This window comes from Carcharodon carcharias, chromosome 34 (assembly GCF_017639515.1).
Source record: "Carcharodon carcharias isolate sCarCar2 chromosome 34, sCarCar2.pri, whole genome shotgun sequence".
Classification (NCBI taxonomy): domain Eukaryota; kingdom Metazoa; phylum Chordata; class Chondrichthyes; order Lamniformes; family Lamnidae; genus Carcharodon; species Carcharodon carcharias.
This window is the reverse complement of record NC_054500.1, coordinates 24403356-24426516: the sequence shown is the minus strand read 5'-3', so window position 1 is coordinate 24426516 and position 23161 is coordinate 24403356. Positions and strand designations below refer to the sequence as shown.

Genomic DNA, 23161 nt, shown 5'->3' with positions numbered 1-23161 from the left:
CAGAGCAACACGTTCTCACAAAGTGCAGAATCTCTCAAGACCACACCTGAGGAAAGCAACTGGTGAAATGGTGAGGTGTCAAATTTTACATTTTGACCCTTTCTCTGTCTAAATGTTCTGGCTGTATGGGCTCCATGGGAACCTAGCAATGAGCACAAGTGGGAGACACAGAAGAACATGCCATGGAGCGTGGGGCGATTGTAACAAAGTTAAAAGCAAAATACTGCAGATGCTGAAAATCTGAAATAAAAATAGAAAATGCTGGAAAAACTCAGCAAGTCTGGCAGTACCTTTGGTGAGAGAAACAGAGTTAACATTTCGATTCTGTATGACCCTTCTTCAGAGCTGAAGAGAAGTAGAAATGTGATGAAAACAAAGTGTTTGATAGGACACAGTAAAAGGAGATTTACTCTGTGTCTAACCGCGTGCTGTACCTGTCCTGGGAGTGTTTGATGGAGACAGTGTAGAGGGAGCTTTACTCTGTATCTAACCCCGTGCTGTACCTGTCCTGGGAGTGTTTGATGGAGACAGTGTAGAGGGAGCTTTACTCTGTATCTAACCCCGTGCTGTACCTGTCCTGGGAGTGTTTGATGGGGACAGTGTAGAGGGAGCTTTACTCTGTATCTAACCCCGTGCTGTACCTGTCCTGGGAGTGTTTGATGGGGACAGTGTAGAGGGAGATTTACTCTGTATCTAACCCCGTGCTGTACCTATCCTGGGAGTGTTTGATGGGGACAGTGTAGAGAGAGAGCTTTACTCTGTATCTAACCCCGTGCTGTACCTGTCCTGGGAGTGTTTGATGGGGACAGTGTAGAGGGAGCTTTACTCTGTATCTAACCCCGTGCTGTACCTGTCCTGGGAGTGTTTGATGGGGATAGTGTAGAGGGAGATTTACTCTGTATCTAACCCCGTGCTGTACCTGTCCTGGGAGTGTTTGATGGGGACAGTGTAGAGGGAGATTTACTCTGTATCTCACCCCGTGCTGTACCTGTCCTGGGAGTGTTTGATGGGGACAGTGTAGAGGGAGATTTACTCTGTATCTAACCCCGTGCTGTACCTGTCCTGGGAGTGTTTGATGGGGACAGTGTAGAAGGAGCTTTACTCTGTATCTAACCCCGTGCTGTACCTGTCCTGGGAGTGTTTGATGGGGACAGTGTAGAGGGAACTTACTCTGTATCTAACCCCGTGCTGTACCTGCCCTGGGAGAGTTTGATGGGGACAGTGTAGAGGGAGCTTTACTCTGTATCTAACCCCGTGCTGTACCTGCCCTGGGAGAGTTTGATGGGGACAGTGTAGAGGGAGATTTACTCTGTATCTAACCCCGTGCTGTACCTATCCTGGGAGTGTTTGATGGGGACAGTGTAGAGAGAGCTTTACTCTGTATCTAACCCCATGCTGTACCTGTCCTGGGAGTGTTTGATGGGGACAGTGTAGAGGGAGCTTTACTCTGTATCTAACCCCGTGCTGTACCTGTCCTGGGAGTGTTTGATGGGGACGGGGAAGAGGGAGCTTTACTCAGTATCTAACCCCGTGCTGTACCTGTCCTGGGAGTGTTTGATGGGGACAGTGTAGAGGGAGATTTACTCTGTATCTAACCCCGTGCTGTACCTGTCCTGGGAGTGTTTGATGGGGACAGTGTAGAGGGAGCTTTACTCTGTATCTAACCCCGTGCTGGACCTGTCCTGGGAGTGTTTGATGGGGACAGTGTAGAGGGAGCTTTACTCTGTATCTAACCCCGTGCTGTACCTGTCCTGGGAGTGTTTGATGGGGACAGTGTAGAGGGAGCTTTACTCTGTATCTAACCCCATGCTGTACCTGTCCTGGGAGTGTTTGATGGGGACAGTGTAGAGGGAGCTTTACTCTGTATCTAACCCCGTGCTGTAATGTCCTGGGAGTGTTTGATGGGGACAGTGTAGAGGGAGCTTTACTCTGTATCTAACCCCGTGCTGTACCTGCCCTGGGAGAGTTTGATGGGGACAGTGTAGAGGGAGATTTACTCTGTATCTAACACCAAGCTTTACCTGTCCTGGGAGAGTTTGATGAGGACGGTGTGGAAGGAGATTTACTCTGTATCTAACCCCGTGCTGTACCTGTCCTGGGAGTGTTTGATGGGGACGGTGTAGAGGGAGATTTACTCTGTATCTAACCCCGTGCTGTACCTGTCCTGGGAGTGTTTGATGGGGACAGTGTAGAGGGAGCTTTACTCTGTATCTAACCTCGTGCTGTACCTGTCCTGGGAGTGTTTGATGGGGACAGTGTAGAGAGAGCTTTACTCTGTATCTAACCCCGTGCTGTACCTGTCCTGGGAGTGTTTGATGGGGATGGTGTAGAGAGGGGTTTACTCTGTATCTAACCCCGTGCTGTACCTGTCCTGGGAGAGTTTGATGGGGACAGTGTAGTGGGAGCTTTACTCTGTATCTAACCCCGTGCTGTACCTGTCCTGGGAGAGTTTGATGGGGACAGTGTAGTGGGAGCTTTACTCTGTACTTAACAACCACCCAGACAGTATTTGATGTCGAAACTTGACCACTGAAATGGGAAAATAATCCATTCTGAGCACGGTTATCCCTCAACATGAAAGCCTGAGTTACAATTTCTAAGCAGTACAGGTAAATACAGTGGACAGCAAAGTAACAATGTTATAATTCATCAGAGGAGATACACTTTTGCTTTCCTTTCACAGTTGATGTCGTTATCTGGAACATGCTCAGAAAAAGAAAACTGTTTAAGGAAGAGATTCTGGTTTTTCCACTTTCTGCTCATCAAGGGCTTTCATTGGGCAGGCATTTTGTTCATGCACAGGGCCCTCGATTGAGTGGCCATTCACCCTAAAATCATTGCAGCTGAGCAACATTTTTAAAAATTGGCAATCACTTAAATGAATTAAAAGCCACATTTTAAAGGCAAAGATTTGGGTTGTTGAGATGCTGCAAGGCTGGAGAGTGGAATACCATCCGTGCTTTACAATGATTATAAATGCATGATCTACCAGTCACCCTTAACTGGCTGCGAGGGGGCAGTGGTTGGTGGACAGGATTGGGTTTGATCGGGGGTCCCCTCCTTTAGAGAACAAACTGCAAAATTATTCATGATTTTGGAGCCTGCACTTGCTCATCTGCAAAGACCCCCCCCCCCTCCCCCCCCCAAGTCCAGAAATGCTTCAATTTTAAAATTCTCATCCTTGTTTTCCAATGGCCTCATCTCTCCCTATCCCTGGAACTTCTCCGGCCGCACAACCCTTTAGGATCCCTCCAATTCTGGCCTCTTGAGAATCCCTTTCTTACTCCACAATTAGTAGCTGTGCCTTCAGCTGCTGGGGTCTTACCAGAATTCCCTCCCTAAACTTCTCTCTCTTAAAGGAGTTAAGATATCCATCTCAAAACTTTAACCAAACTTTTGGCCACCTGTTCTAATCCCTCATCGTGTGGTTCTGTGTCAAACTTTGTTTGGTAACATTCCACTGAAGCGCCTTGGGAACCTTTCACTGCATTGAAGGCACTATATAAATGCAAGAAGTTGTTGCTGAGAGATGGGCATTGCTGAGCACGGAAGGAAAACCACAACTCCCGGCATGCCTGGCGCCAACACGCCCCCTAGCTCCGGCGGATCGCGACGTCACCTCCGGTCTCTCCCAAGCCACGGCCACGGCAACCGAACGTGTTGACGGGTCCCGTTGATTGACAGACCGGTGGGCCAATGGGAGCGGCGCGTCGTACAGGACCGGCGGCAGACGGCCAATGAGCGGGGGTGATGGCGGGCACATCAAGTTAGTTCGGCCCGGCGGTTTGGCTCAGCTAATTTTCATATCCCCCCCCACTTATCCCCTCCCCCCTTTCCCCCCCCCTTCCCCCCCCCACCCTCCTCCCCTCCCCTTCCCTTGTGGGGCCCGCGATTCAACCCCCCTCCCCCCCCCCCCCCCCCCCCCCCCCCCAGGTGAGGAGGAAAAATCGAGAAAATTCGACGGCGGACGGGTAAATAATCGATATTTTTGAGTGAATATCGGGCACGGGCTGTCGAATGGGGCTGGTGCCGGATCGATTGGATGACATTTGTTTTTTTTTTTTCCCCTCTCTTTGAAGGAACGTGTTGAGGGAAGGAAGGAAGGAAGGAAGGAGGGAGAGTGAGTGAGTGAGTGAGGGAGGGAGAGGGAGAGAGAGGGAGGAGGGGTGGGATTAGGCCTCGAGCATCACCTGAGTTCCCTCCATGGCGGGTTGGGGTTGAGTTGGGGTTGGGTTGGGGTTGGGTTGGGGTTGGGGGTTGGGGGTTGGGGTTGGGGGTTGGGGGTGGGTGGTGGGGGGGGAAGAGAGACAACCTGAGGTGTTGGCCGTTTCCCTGCTGGTGCCTGGAGCTTGGGGTGGGGAGGGAGAAAGAAAGAGGGAGGGGATTAAAACCATAAACATTTTATGTCAAGTGTGTGTGGGCTCCTGAGGAGAAGCCAGAGCTGCTGCTGCTGCTGCTGTTGTTACTGTTGCTGCTGCTGCTGCTGCTTCTTCTTCAGCTTTCATGTTTTATCATTTATCTCCCACTCACACCAAATAAAACCCACCCCAGCTGCAAGAAACCCTCTGACTCCTCGTGGAAAAAGCCTGAGCTTTGGTATGTATGTGGATCTGCTGCCTCTTACTTTCAGTGGGCTCCCCTTCCACACTCTCTCTCTCTCTCTCATGCTCAAAATGTCCTTTTTAAATCCTTCAATACTCTCTCTCCCTTCCTTAAATTTCATGCTCAAAATGTCCTTTTTAAATCCTTCAATACTCTCTCTCCCTTCCTTAAATTTCATGCTCAAAATGTCCTTTTTAAATCCTTCAATACTCTCTCTCCCTTCCTTAAATTTCATGCTCAAAATGTCCTTTTTAAATCCTTCAATACTCTCTCTCCCTTCCTTAAATTTCATGCTCAAAATGTCCTTTTTAAATCCTTCAATACTCTCTCTCCCTTCCTTAAATTTCATGCTCAAAATGTCCTTTTTAAATCCTTCAATACTCTCTCTCCCTTCCTTAAATTTCATGCTCAAAATGTCCTTTTTAAATCCTTAAATACTCTCTCTCCCTTCCTTAAATTTCATGCTCAAAATGTCCTTTTTAAATCCTTCAATACTCTCTCTCCCTTCCTTAAATTTCATGCTCAAAATGTCCTTTTTAAATCCTTCAATACTCTCTCTCCCTTCCTTAAATTTCATGCTCAAAATGTCCTTTTTAAATCCTTCAATACTCTCTCTCCCTTCCTTAAATTTCATGCTCAAAATGTCCTTTTTAAATCCTTCAATACTCTCTCTCCCTTCCTTAAATTTCATGCTCAAAATGTCCTTTTTAAATCCTTCAATACTCTCTCTCCCTTCCTTAAATTTCATGCTCAAAATGTCCTTTTTAAATCCTTCAATACTCTCTCTCCCTTCCTTAAATTTCATGCTCAAAATGTCCTTTTTAAATCCTTCAATACTCTCTCTCCCTTCCTTAAATTTCATGCTCAAAATGTCCTTTTTAAATCCTTCAATACTCTCTCTCCCTTCCTTAAATTTCATGCTCAAAATGTCCTTTTTAAATCCTTCAATACTCTCTCTCCCTTCCTTAAATTTCATGCTCAAAATGTCCTTTTTAAATCCTTCAATACTCTCTCTCCCTTCCTTAAATTTCATGCTCAAAATGTCCTTTTTAAATCCTTCAATACTCTCTCTCCCTTCCTTAAATTTCATGCTCAAAATGTCCTTTTTAAATCCTTAAATACTCTCTCTCTCTGGGTTTCCCTTTGCCCCCCCCCCCCCCCCGCCCAACCCTGAGCTGCGAAAGCACGTTGGAGGGCGGAAGGCAAGTGGGGCAAGTTGACTATAAAATAAGGACCCCCCCCCCCCACCACCCCAGCATTTAAGTCCAAGACCACACGACCCAAGCTGAACTGTTCGTGTCACCAGTTTCAGATCATTTTGTAGCTTAAAAAAGAACGGATCCTTTTCTATTTATAATCTTGCGTTGTGCTATCTATCTATCTACCTAAAAAGTTATAAATATCAGGGGGCTGTGTCAAGAGTGGCTTTCGTGTCCACCCAGCGTGTGATTAATCAAAAAAGAAAAACCAAATTGTACGTCTATCCAAAATGTTATATGCATGAGTTGTTCAATATGGTAAACTGTTGACTTCTGTTGTTAGGCACATTTTAGCATGTTTTGATGTCAAGGTTAATGGATAATGAAGCCTTATGATTGCTAGATTTATTTTTTTTTAAGAGGAAAGCGACTGGGTTAAATTTATTAACAGGAAATTTTTTGTGTGTGTGTGTGTGGTTGGCTGACTGCAACCTGTGAGTTACCTGTTGCTATTGCCCACTATTACCTGCCGGCGTGACTTATGAATTAGTAACTGGTGGGGAGAACAGTCCCTCACCTAAAGGCTGTTTGCCAATTACGTTCAGTGCTTCAGTTTACGGTTATAGTAAGCACACCTAAGCATTGTAATGATTCTAGACTATTTATTGACTTTAAGTGAAGTGAATTTTGTGCGTGCCAAGATGAGGGTTAATACTGGCTGGTGCCATTTAGGGCATCAGATGTCACCAAGTCCAGATCAAAATATACAGTGAAACCCCCCCCCCCAGCCTCCTGCCTGAACACCCCACCTCAATCTTACAGAGCAACTCCTGCATTACCAATCTGCCATTTAAAATTTGCCATACTAACTGCCCTGTGCCCACTCTTAGTCAGACTTTTAAGTTAAGGGGTTTGTGCTTGAGGTCCTTGTTATGAATAGGTCGAGACTGCCATGAAGTCTCGCTTAATGTAAATTAATTGCCCACAAGAAAACTTTTATTCTGAGTCTGACTTGAGTTTGAGCATAAGTTTTGGAGAGAATTTTATTATTTAGCAGCAGAAGGGATAATTTGTTTTAAATGTATTATTTGACAAGTTTATTAAAGCAGTTTATTCACTGCACTTAATACCTTCTGCTTATACATGCTGTTTGACTTCAGTCAAGTGTCTGTTTTGTTCTTGTGTGAGCCTTTGCAGCATTTATCCTCAGCTATTCAACTGTGTGAGGTATGTTGGTTTGTAGCAGGAGCACAATCTTTGGTTACCTTATCCTAATCTGGGGGGGCACCCGAGTGCTAAAATGTCCCTAACGGCCCGCTCCCACCATTTCACCTTGGTAGGGACCTCAGCCAGTAGTTAAAAAAAATGATCCTTCTGGAAGAGGGCAAGTAATGTTGGTATGCTTGGGTGTCAGTAGATATTCAAATCTGGGTGACATTGGCCTAAAATGAGGAAAAAACAGTGGGGCTTTTTTTTTCATTTCTGGCAGAATAGAATACAGCTAACTATGAGACTTGAGGCAGTAATGAAGTCAAAAGATTCTGGTAATTAAAACCTTGTAGTTTTTGTCTGTAGCTTTTCTGTGTTTCCTCTCTTTCTTCCCCCACCGCCAACTCCTCATCACCACACTTCCCTTTTCTAACTTTTCTTCCCATATCCCTGACCTTGGGTGCCAGGCACAGTCAGTACCTCACCATCCCTCGTCTCTTCAGTCTGTTCCCTGGTGGATAGATGATGAGCCTTGATTTTGACTGTAATCACTTTTCAGCATGGTCAGAGGGGTGGGGAGTCCTTTGGGATGATGAGCTGCACTACTCTGACTGATTTCTTCTCCACCCCTCAACTGGGAAGCGAAGCAAAGCTAGCTTTAGCACCATTACTGTAGCCTCCGTTGTCATCAGCCAAGATAAGACCTTGGACATTCTGCTTCTGTATAGCTCAGTTGCACAACAGGGCCTTGCCGTAGCAGCTGACCTGACTGTTGCTTTGTCAAGCATATCAGTCATGCTGTCGGAAAGTCAAAAGTTATTCAGAGTTATTTGTCAGTGAAGAGGTATTTAAAGGAGGGCTGATGTTTTGTTTGAAAATATTTTAATGTTGCATGATAACAGAATACAGAAATACAACAGGTACCTTGAAGCTGGAACAGTTATTAGTGTTATCTGATTCTTTGTATAGATTAAAAATAAGTGTGGGGGTAGGGGTAGCAAAACAGTGTACCCTATGATTCATGATCCAGTGCTCATGTGTCATGCATTAGGCTATGTGGACTTGAATATCACTGGTTTGATTCCTGATCTGTGGTGGGAGCAGGGGACTCACTCCAGTTGGACTGAAAGGCCACTGGATCATGGAAAGAAAAGATAAATTGGGGTTTCTGCTCCTGACCACGATGCAGTGAGCCTTGCTGCAAAATGTGTATGAAAACGGGTGTGTGTTGGTCCTGAAAGGTTGTGCAGTCTCATGATGCAGACTGTCATGGCTGGCTGGATCTTGGGCGAGATTCCCAAGGTGGTTGGTGCTTGCGAATTGTATTGTCGAAGAAGGAAAGACTAGCATTTAATATGGTACCTTTCACAACTTCAGAACATTGAAGTGCACTTTATAATGTATTTTTGAAATGTAGTCACTGTTTCAATGTGGGCAGCATGATAGCCAGTTTGTGCACAGTTGTGCAAGCTCCCACAAAGAACAATGTGATCATTATCTCACAATGTATTCAGCGATGTTGGCTGAGATAAATATTGATCAGGATTCACCTTTTCAAATAGTACCATGGGATCTTTTACATCAAACTGAAGACCAGGCTTTCTTCTCATCTGAGCATCTTGTTTGAAATGTGGTACCTCTGTGAGTGCATTATTCCCTAGTACCGCACTGGGCGTGTCAGTCTGGATTATGTCTCAAGTGTCTGGTATGGGATTTGAATTCATAACCTTCAGGTTCAGGTTAGAGTGCTACCCACAGAGCTACATCTGACATCCAGGTGAACAGACTGGGCAACTGGTAGAGGTTGAATAGTATTGTTAGTGAGAAACCAATCATGGTTTAGTGTCACTGTGCCCCTTAGTCAATAATCCAGGTTTGCAGGCAGAGGGGATACAAAGGGACTGCACTGGAGCTGCCAAGCAAATTCCCTTTTATAATTAGGGACTTCAGAAATTTACTTTGAAGTTGATTTGGATGAAGGTGGCACTCATCCCATCTGACCTTGAGCTCCTGGTCCATCAGTGTTATCATCATGCCACTGTAGCATCTGGATTGAGCCCAGAGCCCCTGCCTGAGCTTATTCCAGCTGTTAGTCACCCACACAATGAAGAACTACCTGACAGCCTGTTTTAGATTTGCCCTTCATAAATGTGAAGCTGTGCCCTTCGTCCTGCAGTGTCCAGAAGTAATGTTTTGAGAGCAGATGGGACCTTGGCACGAACCAGTGGTTTAGTCCACTCAGTGCTAACCTCTCATACTCTATATATTACTTCTTGGCCAAAACCCTTGTGTATTTGAAGGGACAGAGGGGTGGCTTCCCTCAGGCCATCACCAGTATCTTTAACACAAAAATGCTAGAAATGCAGCAGGTCAATCAGCAGTTATTGAGAGGACAGACCACTTAATGTTTTGATATGTAGAATACTTTGTTTTGAAGATTATTTCAAACCTGAAACATTAACCTGTCTTGTCTTCTCCATTGATACTGAGTAACCCACTGTGTGCTTACAGTATCTTCTGTTTGTTTCAGATTTTCATGCCTGCAGTATTTTGGGCTTTTTCCTCATTTATTTGCTGCAAGTGTGTAAGAACAACTTGATGAGGACTCATGCTCATGTTTTCTATTTCCCTGTCACAGGAGCAAAACCGAGATTAGAAACTCAGTTGTGTTAGCACTATCCCTTCTACTTCAAGAAGGAGTGGCTTCAAGAGAATATTGAAAGGGTGCAATTTTGTGAGCGCCAGCAGCTCTCTGATACATCATCCAAGCGACCATTCTTTATCAGTATTAATGGTGAATGCTCAGCTATTGCAGCGCATCTCATTCCTGCGTTGTCAGCTTTGTCCCCCAAGGATCTAACCTTGGCCTCCTCCATTTTCTCAACCTTACGCAGTACTTGACGACAACATCCAAAATCATGCTGATGACACCCAGCTCTCTCTTTCTTCCACCTCTCCTGTCCTTCCTCTGTCTCTGAATTGTCTGACTGCTTGGGTGAACAGAAATTTCCTATAAATAAATGTAGAGAAGACAGAAGCTGTTTTCAGTCACTATCAAAAACTCCATTCCCAAACTACTGACTCCATCCCCCTTCCTGGCAACTGCCTGAGACTGAGCCAGACTGTTCGTAATCTTGGTGTTATAATTGACCCCAAGACGAGCTTCCTCCTGCACATTTAAACCATCGCTAGAACATTTTTTTCCACCTCTGTAACGTCGCCCGACTTTGACCTTGACACAGCCTATTTGTGGAGCAGATTTAACGAGCTGTATAGTCTCCTGCTCCTATTTCTTACGTTTTTGTCTGCTGCTGAAATTCTCATTCATGCCTTTACCTCTAGCCTTGGCTATTCCAATGCACTCCTGGCTTCTGCCCTCCACAAACTTGAGGTCATTCTGAACTCTGCTGCCCACGCCTAAACTTGCACCAAGTCTCACCAGCCATCTCCCTGTACTTGCTGATTTACATTGGCTCCCAGTCAAGCGATGCCTCAATTTTCAAATTCCTCTATGGCCTTTCCCCCTCCGCTTCCCTGTAATCACTTCAGCCCTGCAACCAGCTTAGATCTCTGTGCTGCATCAGTTCTAGCCTCTGGCACACCCCCAATTTTAATTGCTCCACCATTGGCAACCATACCTTTAGCTGCTTAGACCCTAAACTCTGGAATTCCTCCATATACCTCTCTGCCTCTTCCTTTCTTTCCTCCTTTAAGATGCTCCTAAAAACATATTTTGACGAAACTCTTGGCCTTCTGGTCATTTGTCTCTTTGTGCCTCTGTGTAATTTTTTATATATAAAATGCCTGTTTGAAGTGTATTGGGAGATTTTATGTTCTAGGTGCTATATAAATATGAGTAGCTGTTGTTATAAGTATGCAGTGGTGATTTAGATATTCTGTATTTGCAAATAAGTCCTGAATTTTTTTTTATAGTGGCTAATGGAGTGGGTGATTTATCTTTGCAGTAAGAGGAAATTTAATTATCAATACTCCCCACATCCACCTGAAGACAGTGACTTTTGGAGTCTAGCTTGCACTTAGTCTCACCCAAATGACAATTCGCGTATAAACCCAGTGTCAACAGGGTGTTTAACCTTGGAGGACATCATGGATGAATCTTACCCTCGCCTAATGTCTGCTTGAGCATTTTCCAACGGGGGTTACTAGATCAGAAGTGGGTACTGTTGGGAATTTTCTCACTCCCTAGCCTATGGTTACTGAGGTCATTTGTAGTGCTTCTCCCTAGTTTCTCCGCACAGACCAGGGTTTAATGTATTCTGATCTCTCATTTAGTATCATTCTGTATAGTGCAATTATCCATTGAACAATCAAGGTCACAGTCTATAGAAATATTTAAAGATGGTTGTATATTAAGCATTTGTAGTGAAATGATTAATAATTTAGGCTGAGACCAAGGTTGTTGGTATTTTCTTTGTTTCATTATCTCTGTAAAAATGTTTGAGCATTTCTTGCCATTACTCCAACTTCCCTCCACCTATCGCAGTCTATTAACTGAGAGGGCAAGTAGACAGCATCTTCCAGGTTCCTGTCTTTGTCAGTTTGGCCTCTTTTGTTTAGTTGTGTTTCACATTGTAGTTATTTGGATCATTAGAAGCTTCCTAGGTAGAATTGTTGATGACTGTCGGTCTGAAGCAACAGCTTTGGTTGCAGCATAGAGAGAGCTGTGTGGAAACCGTTGTTGGAGTCTCGGTGTGGTTTCCTTGCTGAACTCAAACATTTTCCATTTCGAAATGAGATACTTTGCAAAGCATCCTGCCATCTATAGTCCATTAGATAGGAATCGGGCATGCTTTGGAGTTTTTAAACTTTTTTTGTAAATTGACCAAGAGGAAATATACCCAAATGATTTTGGGAAATCCTCCTCCTCGTGCGATTGAAATCAGGAGCTTGCGTTGAAGCTACTTAATGGTATGTCATTCTAATTTCATCCCTCCTTCCACATGCTCCTGTTGCATTGCTACTAAATATTCTCTAATACCTTGTCTAAGTTGCTCTGCTTCATGTATTACCATATATTATTCAAGTATCAGTAGGCTGTTTGACTGCAGGAGAATCATAGCTGGCCTGCTTCTGCCTTTATTGATTCCCCTTTATTCAAGGGGCATGATCAAGAGTGGTAAACTTGACTTCCCACCTTTAGCGTATCTCCTGCTACCCTGCTCCCTCAGATGATGAAACCAGTCATAGAGCAGTGCTCTGATTGTGACCTGTGACTTGGCATAGACCAAGGATCAAACTTTGAATTTTTTTGCTCAGTGTTGCTCAGCTTTTCACCTTAACCAGCTGAATCGTTGTGGATTATTTATTTTTAATCTATTTTAAAATCCACGTGGAAGCCCTAATTACAATGAAATGTACTCTAAAATTAAACAGGATACTTTCTCCTTACAGTCAGGACTCTGATTGGCGAAAGTTCTGTTTCCTTTCAAGGCAACACTGGTCAAGTGATTTTCAATGTGATTTTATACAGATTTCTCTCTCTGTATCCAGTGTGTGCCAGCACTGAGCACTCTTTGAATGCTAATGAATGCCAGATGTAGGTGGCTGAAGGAATGATGTCATATGCTGGTGGAAGTTAGTTTTTTGGCTTAATAACTGCTCCAGATGGGGCTGGGGAGGGGGTGGCTGTGAGGTGGGGTGGGTGAAAAAATATTGTTTCATGGAAGAATTCTGTCTATTAATTGGCAGTGTGTACGCACATTCAGGGGTGATTCACTGAGTTCATTATGTGAGGGGAACTGAGAATCTAATGCAAGCAGCCTGTTGTCTTCAGTGTATATTCCTAAAGCTTGTGTTAACTCAGCTATTCAAAATTACTGATATGCCAGACACAGTATCTACACAGCTGATAACCTATTTATATAGAGCATTTTTGTAAGTGCGTTTTGTTATTCCTGGTAAGTTCTGAATGCAAGATCTTCTGGCATTTGTTTTACAGGTTTTCCAAGTCCTGAGGTACTTCCCCTTCATCACCCCCAGACCTACCACCATCTCCCCTCAACACACGTTTTTCCAATTCTTGTTGAGCTCTTTGCTTAGTTACTCCCTATGATGTCCTAAGTGCATAAAGGGAATCGTTTGTATAAATATTTTATACTACTGGAAAGCTCCCATTTGAACACTTGATTTTAGAAAACAGTATGTTGTATGTAATTAAGTTACATTTGCAAAAATTAGACAATGCATATTTTCTTAGTAAAATACTTTTTTCAAATGTCTGAAAAGTCATGTTGACATTTCTACAAGTGCCAGTGGTATAGTGAAGTGGGGCTGAACCTGCGGACATCTAAGTGGTGAACTATGAATTTGTGCCCACAATTCTCCACACATGTATTAATACATCTTCCTGCTGTGGGACTAGTGCCAAGCAGAGTATGGGGATTTGCAAAAGCAAAATACAGTGGATGTTCGGAATCTGTAAGGACAAAAAAATGCTGGAAATACTCAGCAGGTCAGTGAGTGGGTGGGCAACAAGATGGCCGATGGAGTATAACGTAGGGAAGTATGAAGTTATTTACTTTGGTCATTAGATTAGAAAAGCAGAATATTTTTTAAAAGGTGTAAAACTTGGAAGTGTTGGTGTTCAAAGAGACTTGGATGTGCTCGTATGAGGAATGCAGAAAATTAGCACGCAGGTGCAGCACCAACAATTAGGAAGGCAAATTGCATGTTGGCCTTTATTGTAAGGGGATTACAGTACAAGAATACAGAAGTCTTGCTACAGTTGTACAGGGTTTTGGTGAGACCACATCTGAAATTTTGTGCAGTTTTGATCTCCACATTTAAGTATGGATGTACTTGTATTGGAGGTGATACAGCAAAGGTCCCTGGGATGAGAGGCTCACCTATGATGAAAGGCTAAGTAATTTGGGCTTCTGTTTTCTGGAGTTTAGAAGAACGAGAGGCAATCTCATTGAAACCTACAAAATTCTGAAGAGGTTGATCAGGTAGATGCTGAGAGATTGTTTCTGCTGGTCAGGGAGTTCAAAATACACGGTCACAGTCTCAGGTTAAGGGTCTGATCATTTAGAACCTGAGTTGAGAAATTACTTCACTCAAAGGATAATGAATCTTTGGAATTCTTTACCTTGAAGGTTGTGGATGCTCCATAGTTGAATACATTTAAGGCTGGGACAGGCAGACTGATTTTTGGGGTCCCAGGGAATTGAGATATGGGGAGTAGGTTGGAAAATGGAGTTGAACCCCAAGATCAGCCATGATCATATATTGAATGGCAGAGAAGGCTCGATGGGCCATAAGATCTACTCCTGCTCCAATTTCTTGTTTCTTGTGTCAGGCTGCATCAATGGAGAGAGACATGGTAAACATTTCAGATTGAGAACCTTTCATCATGACTGAGGAAAGTTAGAAATGTAATAAGTCTTAAGCGAGTGAAAGGAGGGGAGGGTGGTGAAAAAGAACAAAAGGGAAAGGTCTATGATGGATTGGTAGACAGGAGAGATTAAATGAGAAAAGGGTTGGTGGTGCAAGGCCATAGGGAAGTGACAATGGGACAAGTAAAGAAACAAAAGATGTGTCTAGAGGAGGTGAGTGGCAGACTGAATGGTGGCTGCCGTTTCAGAGCACAAATGAGAAAAGTCAAAACCCGCAAAGAGAAACGGGAAAGGTTACAATCTGAAATTATCGCACTCAATGTTTTGCCCAGAAGCCTTTAAACTATCTGATTAATTGAAAGGCAAGGTGCTGTTCCTCACTTACATTGAACATTGTTGGAATTCTATAGGAGGCTGAAGACAGAAGGGTCAGGTTCAAAGCAAGGTAGAGAGTTAAACTGATAAAAGCAAAATAACTGCAGGTGCTGGAAATCTGAAATAAACACAGAAAATGCTGGAAAAACTAAGCAGATCTGGCAGCATCTGTGGAGAGAGAAATCAAGTTAATGTTTCAGAGCAAAAGTGACTGGAAACTCGGGGTCACGCTTACGGACTGAATGGAGGTGTTCCGCAAATCAGCCATTCCTTTTTTACCTTCTCATGGTCAATGTCTGACTCTTCTCGTCTTTATTCATCTCTGCACAGATGCTACTTGACCTGCTGAGGTTGTCCAGCGTTTTCTGTGTTTGATATGGGAACGTATAAACTGGGGATATGTGGGAAGTGGTTGGGCCAAGAGAAAGCATGAGAGAAAGTCAGGCCAATATTGGAGGGACAGATTAAAATGTTTTCACTTCATTGGTTTCCGATTTTAGTTGCAACTCTTTGGGGGAAAAAGGAGTAATTCTCGATTTATTGCTTAATCGTTCATCAGACCAGTCTCAGCAGAGACCTGAGAGTAGACTCAACTGCACAAACTGTGGTCAAGGAGAAGGGATAAAAGAGAATTATAGAAAATTGGCACAAAAGTCTGCCTAGGAATGTGTATTTGATATTTCCATATTTTAATACTTTTTTTTGTTTTAAACAGTGATGACATGAAGCCCTGACTGCAAGAAGCAAGAAAAAATAAGCAAGAACCAAGCTTTCAATGGTCAATTGTCAGAAGTTGCCTGAAGTTATTTCTCCATTCAATTGACAGTGGTTCTCCTGGACTGTTGTATCTGGGGGGAGGGGGGGTGGTGGAGGTAAAGGGAAAGAAGATATTGTATCACCCAAAAATGTTTGGACAGAAAAGACACCGACTCTTACAAAGTCGATAATCTTACTACCCAGACTGAAAACATGTGACGTTCTTCTGTCGTCGGAGCTCGAGGGAAAGAGAGACAGATAATCGTGCAGGCTTGCGATCATGATGTTTCGGGATCAAGTTGGCGTGTTAGCTGGGTGGTTTAAAGGATGGAATGAATGTGAGCAGACAGTAGCCCTATTATCCCTGCTGAAGAGGGTCAGTCGGACCCAGGCTCGCTTCCTTCAGATCTGCTTAGAGCATTCGCTGGCCGACTGCACTGACATCCACATACTAGAGGGAGAAGCCAATGATGCTGGTGAGTCTATTCACTCAACCTGGGCCTCAATCTTATGGATGATATAATAATTAAAATTCTTGTCCTTTGTTTTAATGAGAGTTGGGTGCTTCGTGCCATTGCATTTATTTTGCAGCAGGGATTACTGGCTGGCAATTGGCAGTGGGAGCTACTCCTAACCTGAGGACATGGTGGCTGGTTCCCACTGGTGGTTCAGTGGAGAGCAGCTAGCCTAACACATGCTGTTAAATAAACCTGGGACTTTCCTGCCTGTATGACTCTGTTCCACCCAGCCAGTGCATTTACCAGCTGAGCTGTCGGATCTGAGGTAGAGTATTCATACACCTTGAATTTTCAACATCTATAGGTGAAAATGCAGGAGGACTTGTAGTGCAGTAGGTAGTGTCCCTATCTCTGAGCCAGAAGCTCTGGGTTCAAGTCCCACTCTAGGTCTTGATGGCCAAAGAAGGTGTGTTCATAATGTGGCCAAACAGGTTGAATATCAACTCGTAAATCCATCCAGTGGCAGGCGGTAAGAGCAGGAGACACTCCTGGTCAGCCATGTGATGGAAAGAAAATTGGAGCCTCTACCATCACTGTCCATAACACATATGCAACATGTATATGAAAGTTATGTTGCCACAGCAACTCTGACTCCTTTAGGGTGGTGTTGCCAATAGGCTCGGTTGGCTGGACAGCTGCTGTGGATCAGATTGGTGCCTAGGGGTGGATTTGGAACCTGCCTTCTTGTCCTACCTGTGATGAAGGTCGTACAGTGTGGGTCAGACCTGTCTTCAGGCAGAGAACTGAAGAAGTAATAGTCAAAAATATGCTTTTCAGCAGTAGTAAAATGAAGATTTCAGGCAACATTATGAATTGAGTAGTCAATTGATTGTTATTGTTAATGTAGGATGTCTGTAATACAGACAGAACATTAATAACTTTAAAGAGCATGTTAAGTAGAAAGTTGATACGCATTAGTGACTGAATATTGTGTGTATGTATGTATATATATATATCTCTATATCTATATATATATATCTATATCTATATATATATCTATATCTATATCTATATATATATCTATATCTATATATATATATATATATCTATATCTATATATATATCTATATCTATATATATATCTATATCTATATATATATATATATCTATATCTATATCTGTGTGTGTATATATATATATATCATCTTGTCACATTGAGGCTGCTGTGGGAAGTGGATAGACCAGACCAGACAATCTCCTCTCTGGATCACCTAGTCCATCATTATTTTGATGACTGAAAACAATGGAAGTCCAATTAAATCCTCTCTAGAAGCAAAGAGAGGAAAACAGAATTTACCCTTTAAAATCAAGGTGACCCCATCACCAAACACATCTTCCCCTTCCAGCATTCTGAAAGGATTGCTTTGTGTGGTGAGATCAAAACCTTGTGCACTATCTTCTCCTCCAATTCACTTCCAGGGATCTCAAAATTAAGAAACTCTTCACCTATCTAAACTCTTCTGGAAACATAGGGGGTTTAGAAGTGAAACTTGGCAACATCTAGCTACAATTTCTTGACCTACTCTCCCTTCTTTTCAAACTTTGTGACGTATTATGAACTTTAAACAACAGTTTTTACAACTTTGAAAGGAATTGATTGGGTAGGGAAATTTTTCCACTGACAGAGCATTGCAAAGGGGACATAACTTGAGAGTCAAAGCCAGGACATTTGGAACAGAAGTTTGGAAGCACTACTTCATGCTAAACGTAACTTGGAGCTTTCTCCACAAAAAGTCATAGATGTTGGCTCAATTATTTTTCTAGCCATGGATATTAAGTGTTTGAGTCAAGGTGGGTGGATGCAGTTAGGATAGAGATCAGCCACAATGTCACTGAATGGTAGACCAGGCTGAAGGGCTGAATGCTCTATTCCTTATGTATGTACCCAAACCAGTGACCATTGAAAAATCGAGCCAAAACTGGCTTTGCTAAATAATTCATTCACAAATAAAATCAAAGAAGTATGATTTAAAAACCCCATGTGATTATGTAAATCAAGGGTACATTAAGATCTAAAGTTTAGACATGTTAAATGGTATAGACATAAAGAAGTGATGCATAAGACCATAAGACATAGGAGCAGAAATTAGGCCATTCGGCCCATTGAGACTGCTCTACCATTCAATCATGGCTGATAAGTTTCTCAACCCCATTCTCCTGTCTTCTCCCCGTAACCTTTGATCCCCTTACCAATCAAGAACCTATCTATCTCAGTCTTAAATATACTCAATGACCTGGCCTCCACAGCCTTCTGTGGCAATGAATTCCATAGATTCACCACTCTCTGGCTAAAGAAGTTTCTCCTCATCTCTGTTCTAAAAGGTCTTCCCTTTACTCTGAGGCTGTGCCCTCGGGTCCTAGTCTCTCCTACTAATGGAAACATCTTCCCCACGTCCACTCTATCCAGGCCTTTCAGTATTCTGTAAGTTTCAATTAGATCCCCCCTCATCCTTCTAAACTCCATCGAGTATAGACCCAAAGTCCTCAAACTTTCCTCATATGTTAAGCCTTTCATTCCTGGGATCATTCTCGTGAACCTCCTCTGAACCCTCTCCAGGGCCAGAACATCCTTCCTGTGATACGGGGCCCAAAATTGCTCACAATATTCTAAATGTGGTCTGACCAGAGCCTTATAAAGCCTCAGCAGCACATCCCTGCTTTTATTTTCTAATTTATTTCTCGAAATAAATGCCAGCATTGCATTTGCCTTCCTAACTACTGACTCAACCTGCAAGTTAACCTTAAGAGAATCCTGGACTAGGACTCCCAAGTCCCTTTGCACTCCAGATTTCTAAATTCTCTCCCCATTTAGAAAATAGTCTATGCCTCTATTCTTCCCACCAAAGTGCATGACCTCACACTTGCCCACGTTGTATTCCATCTGCCACTTCTTTGCCCATTCTCCTAACCTGTCCAAATCCTTCTGCAGCCTCTCCGCCTCCTCAATGCTACCTGTCCCTCCACCTATCTTTGTATCATCTGCAAACTTAGCCAGGATGCCCTCAGTTCCTTCATCTAGATCATTAAGGTATAAAGTGAAAAGTTGTGGTCCCAACACTGACCCCTGCGGAACTCCACTAGTCACTGGCTGCCATCCTGAGAAGGACTCCCTTATCCCCACTTTCTGCCTCCTGCCAGACAGCCAATTTTCTATCCATGCTAGTACCTTGCCTCTAACACCATGGGCTCTTATCTTACTGAGCAGCCTCCTGTGCGGCACCTTGTCAGAGGCCTTCTAGAAGTCCAAGTAGATAACATCCATTGGCTCTCCTTTGTCTAACCTACTCGTTACCTCCTCAAAGAATTCTAACAGATTTGTCAGGCATGACCTCCCCTTGATGAAACCATGCTGACTTGGCCCTATTTTACCATGCACTTCCAAGTATTCCGAAATCTCATCCTTAATAATGGACTCTAAAATCTTACCAACGACCGAGGTCAGGCTAATCGACCTGTAATTTCCTGTCTTTTGCCTCACTCCCTTCTTGAACAGGGGGTTTACATTAGCGATTTTCCAGTCCTCTGGGACCCTCCCTGACTCCAGTGATTCCTGAAAGATCACCACCAACGCCTCCACTATCTCTTCAGCTGTCTCCTTCAAAACTCTGGGGTGTAATCCATCTGGTCCAGGTGATTTATCCACCTTCAGACCTTTCGGTTTTCCTAGCACCTTCTCCTTGGTAATGGCCACCATACTCACCTCTGCCCCCCGACTCTCTTGAACTTTGGGGATGTTACTTGGGTCTTCCATCGTGAAGACTGACGCAAAGTACCTATTCAGTTCCTCCACCATTTCTTTGTTCCCCGCTACTACTTCTCCAGCGTCATTTTCCAGCAGCCCAGTGTCCACTTTTGCCTCTCTCTTACCCTTTATAAATCTTAAAAAAAAAACTCTTGCAATCTTCTTTTGTATTACTGGCTAGTTTACCCTCATATTTAATCTTCTCCCTCCTTATTTCTTTTTTAGTTGTCCTCTGTTGGTCTTTGTAGGCTTCCCAATCCTCTGGTTTCCCACTGCTCTTCGCCACATTGTATGCTTTCTCTTTAGCTTTTATGCTGTCCGAGTCCCCTTGTCAGCCATGGTTGCCTCGTCCTCCCTTTAGTATGCTTATTCTTCCTAGGGATGAATTTTTGCTGTGTCTCCCAAATTACTCCCAGAAACTCCTGCCATTGCTGTTCCACTGTCTTTCCTGCTAGGCTCATCTCCCATTCAATTCTGGCCAGCTCCTCCCTCATGCCTCTGTAGTTGCCTTTATTCAACTGTAATACCGTTACATCTGATTCCAGCTTTTTCCTCTCAAATTGTAGGGTCATATTATGGTCACTTCCTCCTAAGGGCTCTTTCACCTTAAGCTCCCTTATCAAATCTGCCTCATTACACATCACTAAATCTAGAATTGCCTGTTCCCTAGTGGGCTCCACCACAAGCTGCTCCAAAAAGCCATCTCGTAGACATTCCACAAATTCCTTTTCTTGGGATCCACTACCAATCTGATTTTCCCAGTCTACCTTCATATTGAAATCTCCCATGATCACTGTAACCTTGCCTTTCCTACAGGCTTTTGCTGTCTCCTGGTGTATCTTGTGCCCAAAATCCTGACTACTGTTCGGAGGCCATTATGGTTTTTTTTTTTACCTTTGCGGTTGCTCAACTCTACCCACACAGATTCTACATCATCTGACCCTACATAATATCTTGCTATCGATTTCATTTCATTTCTTACTAACAAAGCAACCCCACCCCCTCTGCCAACCTGCCTATCTTTTCAATAGGATGTATATCCTTGGATATTTGGCTCCTATTCCTGATCCCCTTGCAGCCATGTCTCTGTGATGCCCACCACATCATACCTGCCCATTTCAATCTGCACCACAAGCTCATTTACCTTATTTCGTATACTGCGTGCATTCAGATACAACACCTTCAGTCCTGTATTTCCCGTCCCCTTTCTCATTGTTACACCAGCAATTTCAGGAAAACTCCTGTCTCCCTAAGATAACCAGTTTCAGCTTGTGCAATGCAACTTCAAAAGTTATCCAACAACATCTGATGGGTTAATGGAGCCCTCAATGAAATATCAATTATTAATATTGTGGTAACAATGCAAAACCTGCAGCAGATCTGACTGATAGATGGCCTATTTGGAGTGGCATCTTTTGCTTTGGCAAAAACCCAAGTACACCACTTTTAACTAAAGATGAGAAATGCCCTTGTGCAATGTTATTGTAATAGATTATTCTGTATAATACCTGAAAGATCAGATTGAAGTGTAGACAGTATTCTACCATTCTGTCTATTCCTAGCTAGTGTTTGCAAGGTCCAGCATCACTGTTCTCCTCTCTTTGCTTCTAGAGAACATTTAATCAGGCAGTACTGGACTTCCATTGAATCATCAAAATAATGATGGACTGGATGATCCAGAGAGGAAATTGTCTGGTCTAGTTTATCCACCTCCCACAACAGCCTCAAATGTGACAAGATGATATATATACAATGGTATTCACTACTGATATTCAGTCACAAATATGTGATGTATGTAGGGAGGAGGAAGAGGATGTGCAGTAGCCTATTGGGACCCGAGAAGGAAAGTTTAGAGAAGCTAAAACCAGAGTACTATTGATAAATGAGAAAGCAGTCTGGGTAGAGCTTGATTATCTAATACAGTAGATTATTTGTCCTTCTGGCATTTGGTTCAATCTAGTGTCAAGAGTATAGGAAAGGGTGTGTTTTAGCCCATATTTTTGTATAGCTTGCCTGATGTTCTGGATTGGAACAATATCCAGAGATCAGATTTAACCTCATCTTCCTTCCTACCAGCTTCCATATTCACTGGATCATCTTTCACTATCTCTGCCACCTTCAATGTGACCCCACCACCAAACACATCTTCCCCCTTCCAACATTCTGCCAGGTTCTTCCTCAATCACTCCCAACATCCCCTCCACTTCTTTTGGGAATACCTCTATTCAGTTCACAAGCTTGATCTTGAGCTTCTGGTGACCTGTCATTTTAATTCTCCATCTTGCTGTCACGCTGACCCCTTTCTTTGGCTTTTTGCAGTGTTCCAATGAAACTTAATACAAATTCGAGCAACAGTACCTCTTTCAACTGAGAACATTACAGCCTTCTGCACTCAACATTGAATTCAACAATTCCAGCCAGTAATCTCTACCCCATATAGTTTCCTTTTGCTTTGCAGGTTTTGGCTTTACACTCATTTTTCTCTTGGTTTTGCTTTCCGACAGCAGCTATTCATCATTCTGCCATTTGCAACTTTTCTAGACTCACTTTTTTGTTTCTTTACTTGTCCCATTACCACTCCCTTTGGCCTTGCACCACCAACTCTTCATTTTATCTCCTATGCCTTTCACCTTATCACAGATCTTCCCTTTTGTTCTTTTTCCCACTCTCCCACCTTTTCATTTTCTTAAAACCTGCTATATTTCTAACTTTTCCCAGTCCTGATGAAAGGTCGTTGACATGAAACGTTAACTCTTGTTTCTCTCTGCGTGACTGCTGCCTGACCCTGAATATATCCTGTTCTTATTTCAAATTACCAGCAGCTGCAGTATTTTGCTTTTGTATCCCAGGAATCTGAATTGAGTGTTCAGTTTTTATTTTTTCTATGTTGCTTAAGCCTGTCTATGGAAAGAAACTTGGAAGTTTACCCTAAATATTGAATACTCAGTGACACTAATTTGAGCTTGCGGTTCTGATGTGACATGATTAAATGTGTTCGACATTCAAGAGCACTTAACATGTAATGTTGGCTTTGGATATGAATAATTTTAATTACATTTCTGACATTGGTGTGAAGAGTGCACTGGAAGTTTAAATTGAAAATGAAACCTTACTGTACTAAGAGGTATGTGAGTTGCTGTCAGGTTCCTGGTTGGTAACTGGAGCCCATATTGTTTGTTTGTCTAGTATATGCAAATGATTTCAGATCTGCTTTTCAGCTTTGAAAGCCACCTGCTTGAGCATTTAGCAGTGGTTTCTTTGTCATGGATTTATTTGTATTAAAAGCCCCAAAGATATCTCTTCCCAGGACAGTATTCAACCAGTCTGATCTCTGCATTTTCACTCGATGCTCAACTGTGTTTTGCTCCATCGTCTTGTAAGGTGCATGTAGATTCGTCAGAGGAA

General features: G+C 43.2%; 1 protein-coding gene across 3 annotated transcripts in view; it reads left to right on the top strand.

Annotated features, from left to right (window-relative positions):
* The first annotated feature begins 3927 nt into the window (after positions 1 to 3927).
* Positions 3928 to 23161, top strand: part of LOC121272690 (protein Smaug homolog 1) — an 83821-nt gene continuing 64587 nt past the window's right edge. For 2 of the 3 annotated variants that reach the window (XM_041179417.1, XM_041179415.1), the window contains exons 1-2: positions 4461 to 4596; positions 15456 to 15972. In XM_041179417.1, the coding sequence (XP_041035351.1) occupies positions 15777 to 15972 (196 nt within the window). In that variant the 5' untranslated portion in view covers positions 4461 to 4596; positions 15456 to 15776. Of the gene's footprint in view, positions 3972 to 4460; positions 4597 to 15455; positions 15973 to 23161 lie in introns of those variants that run through there. The other variant, XM_041179416.1, reaches the window with a different exon arrangement.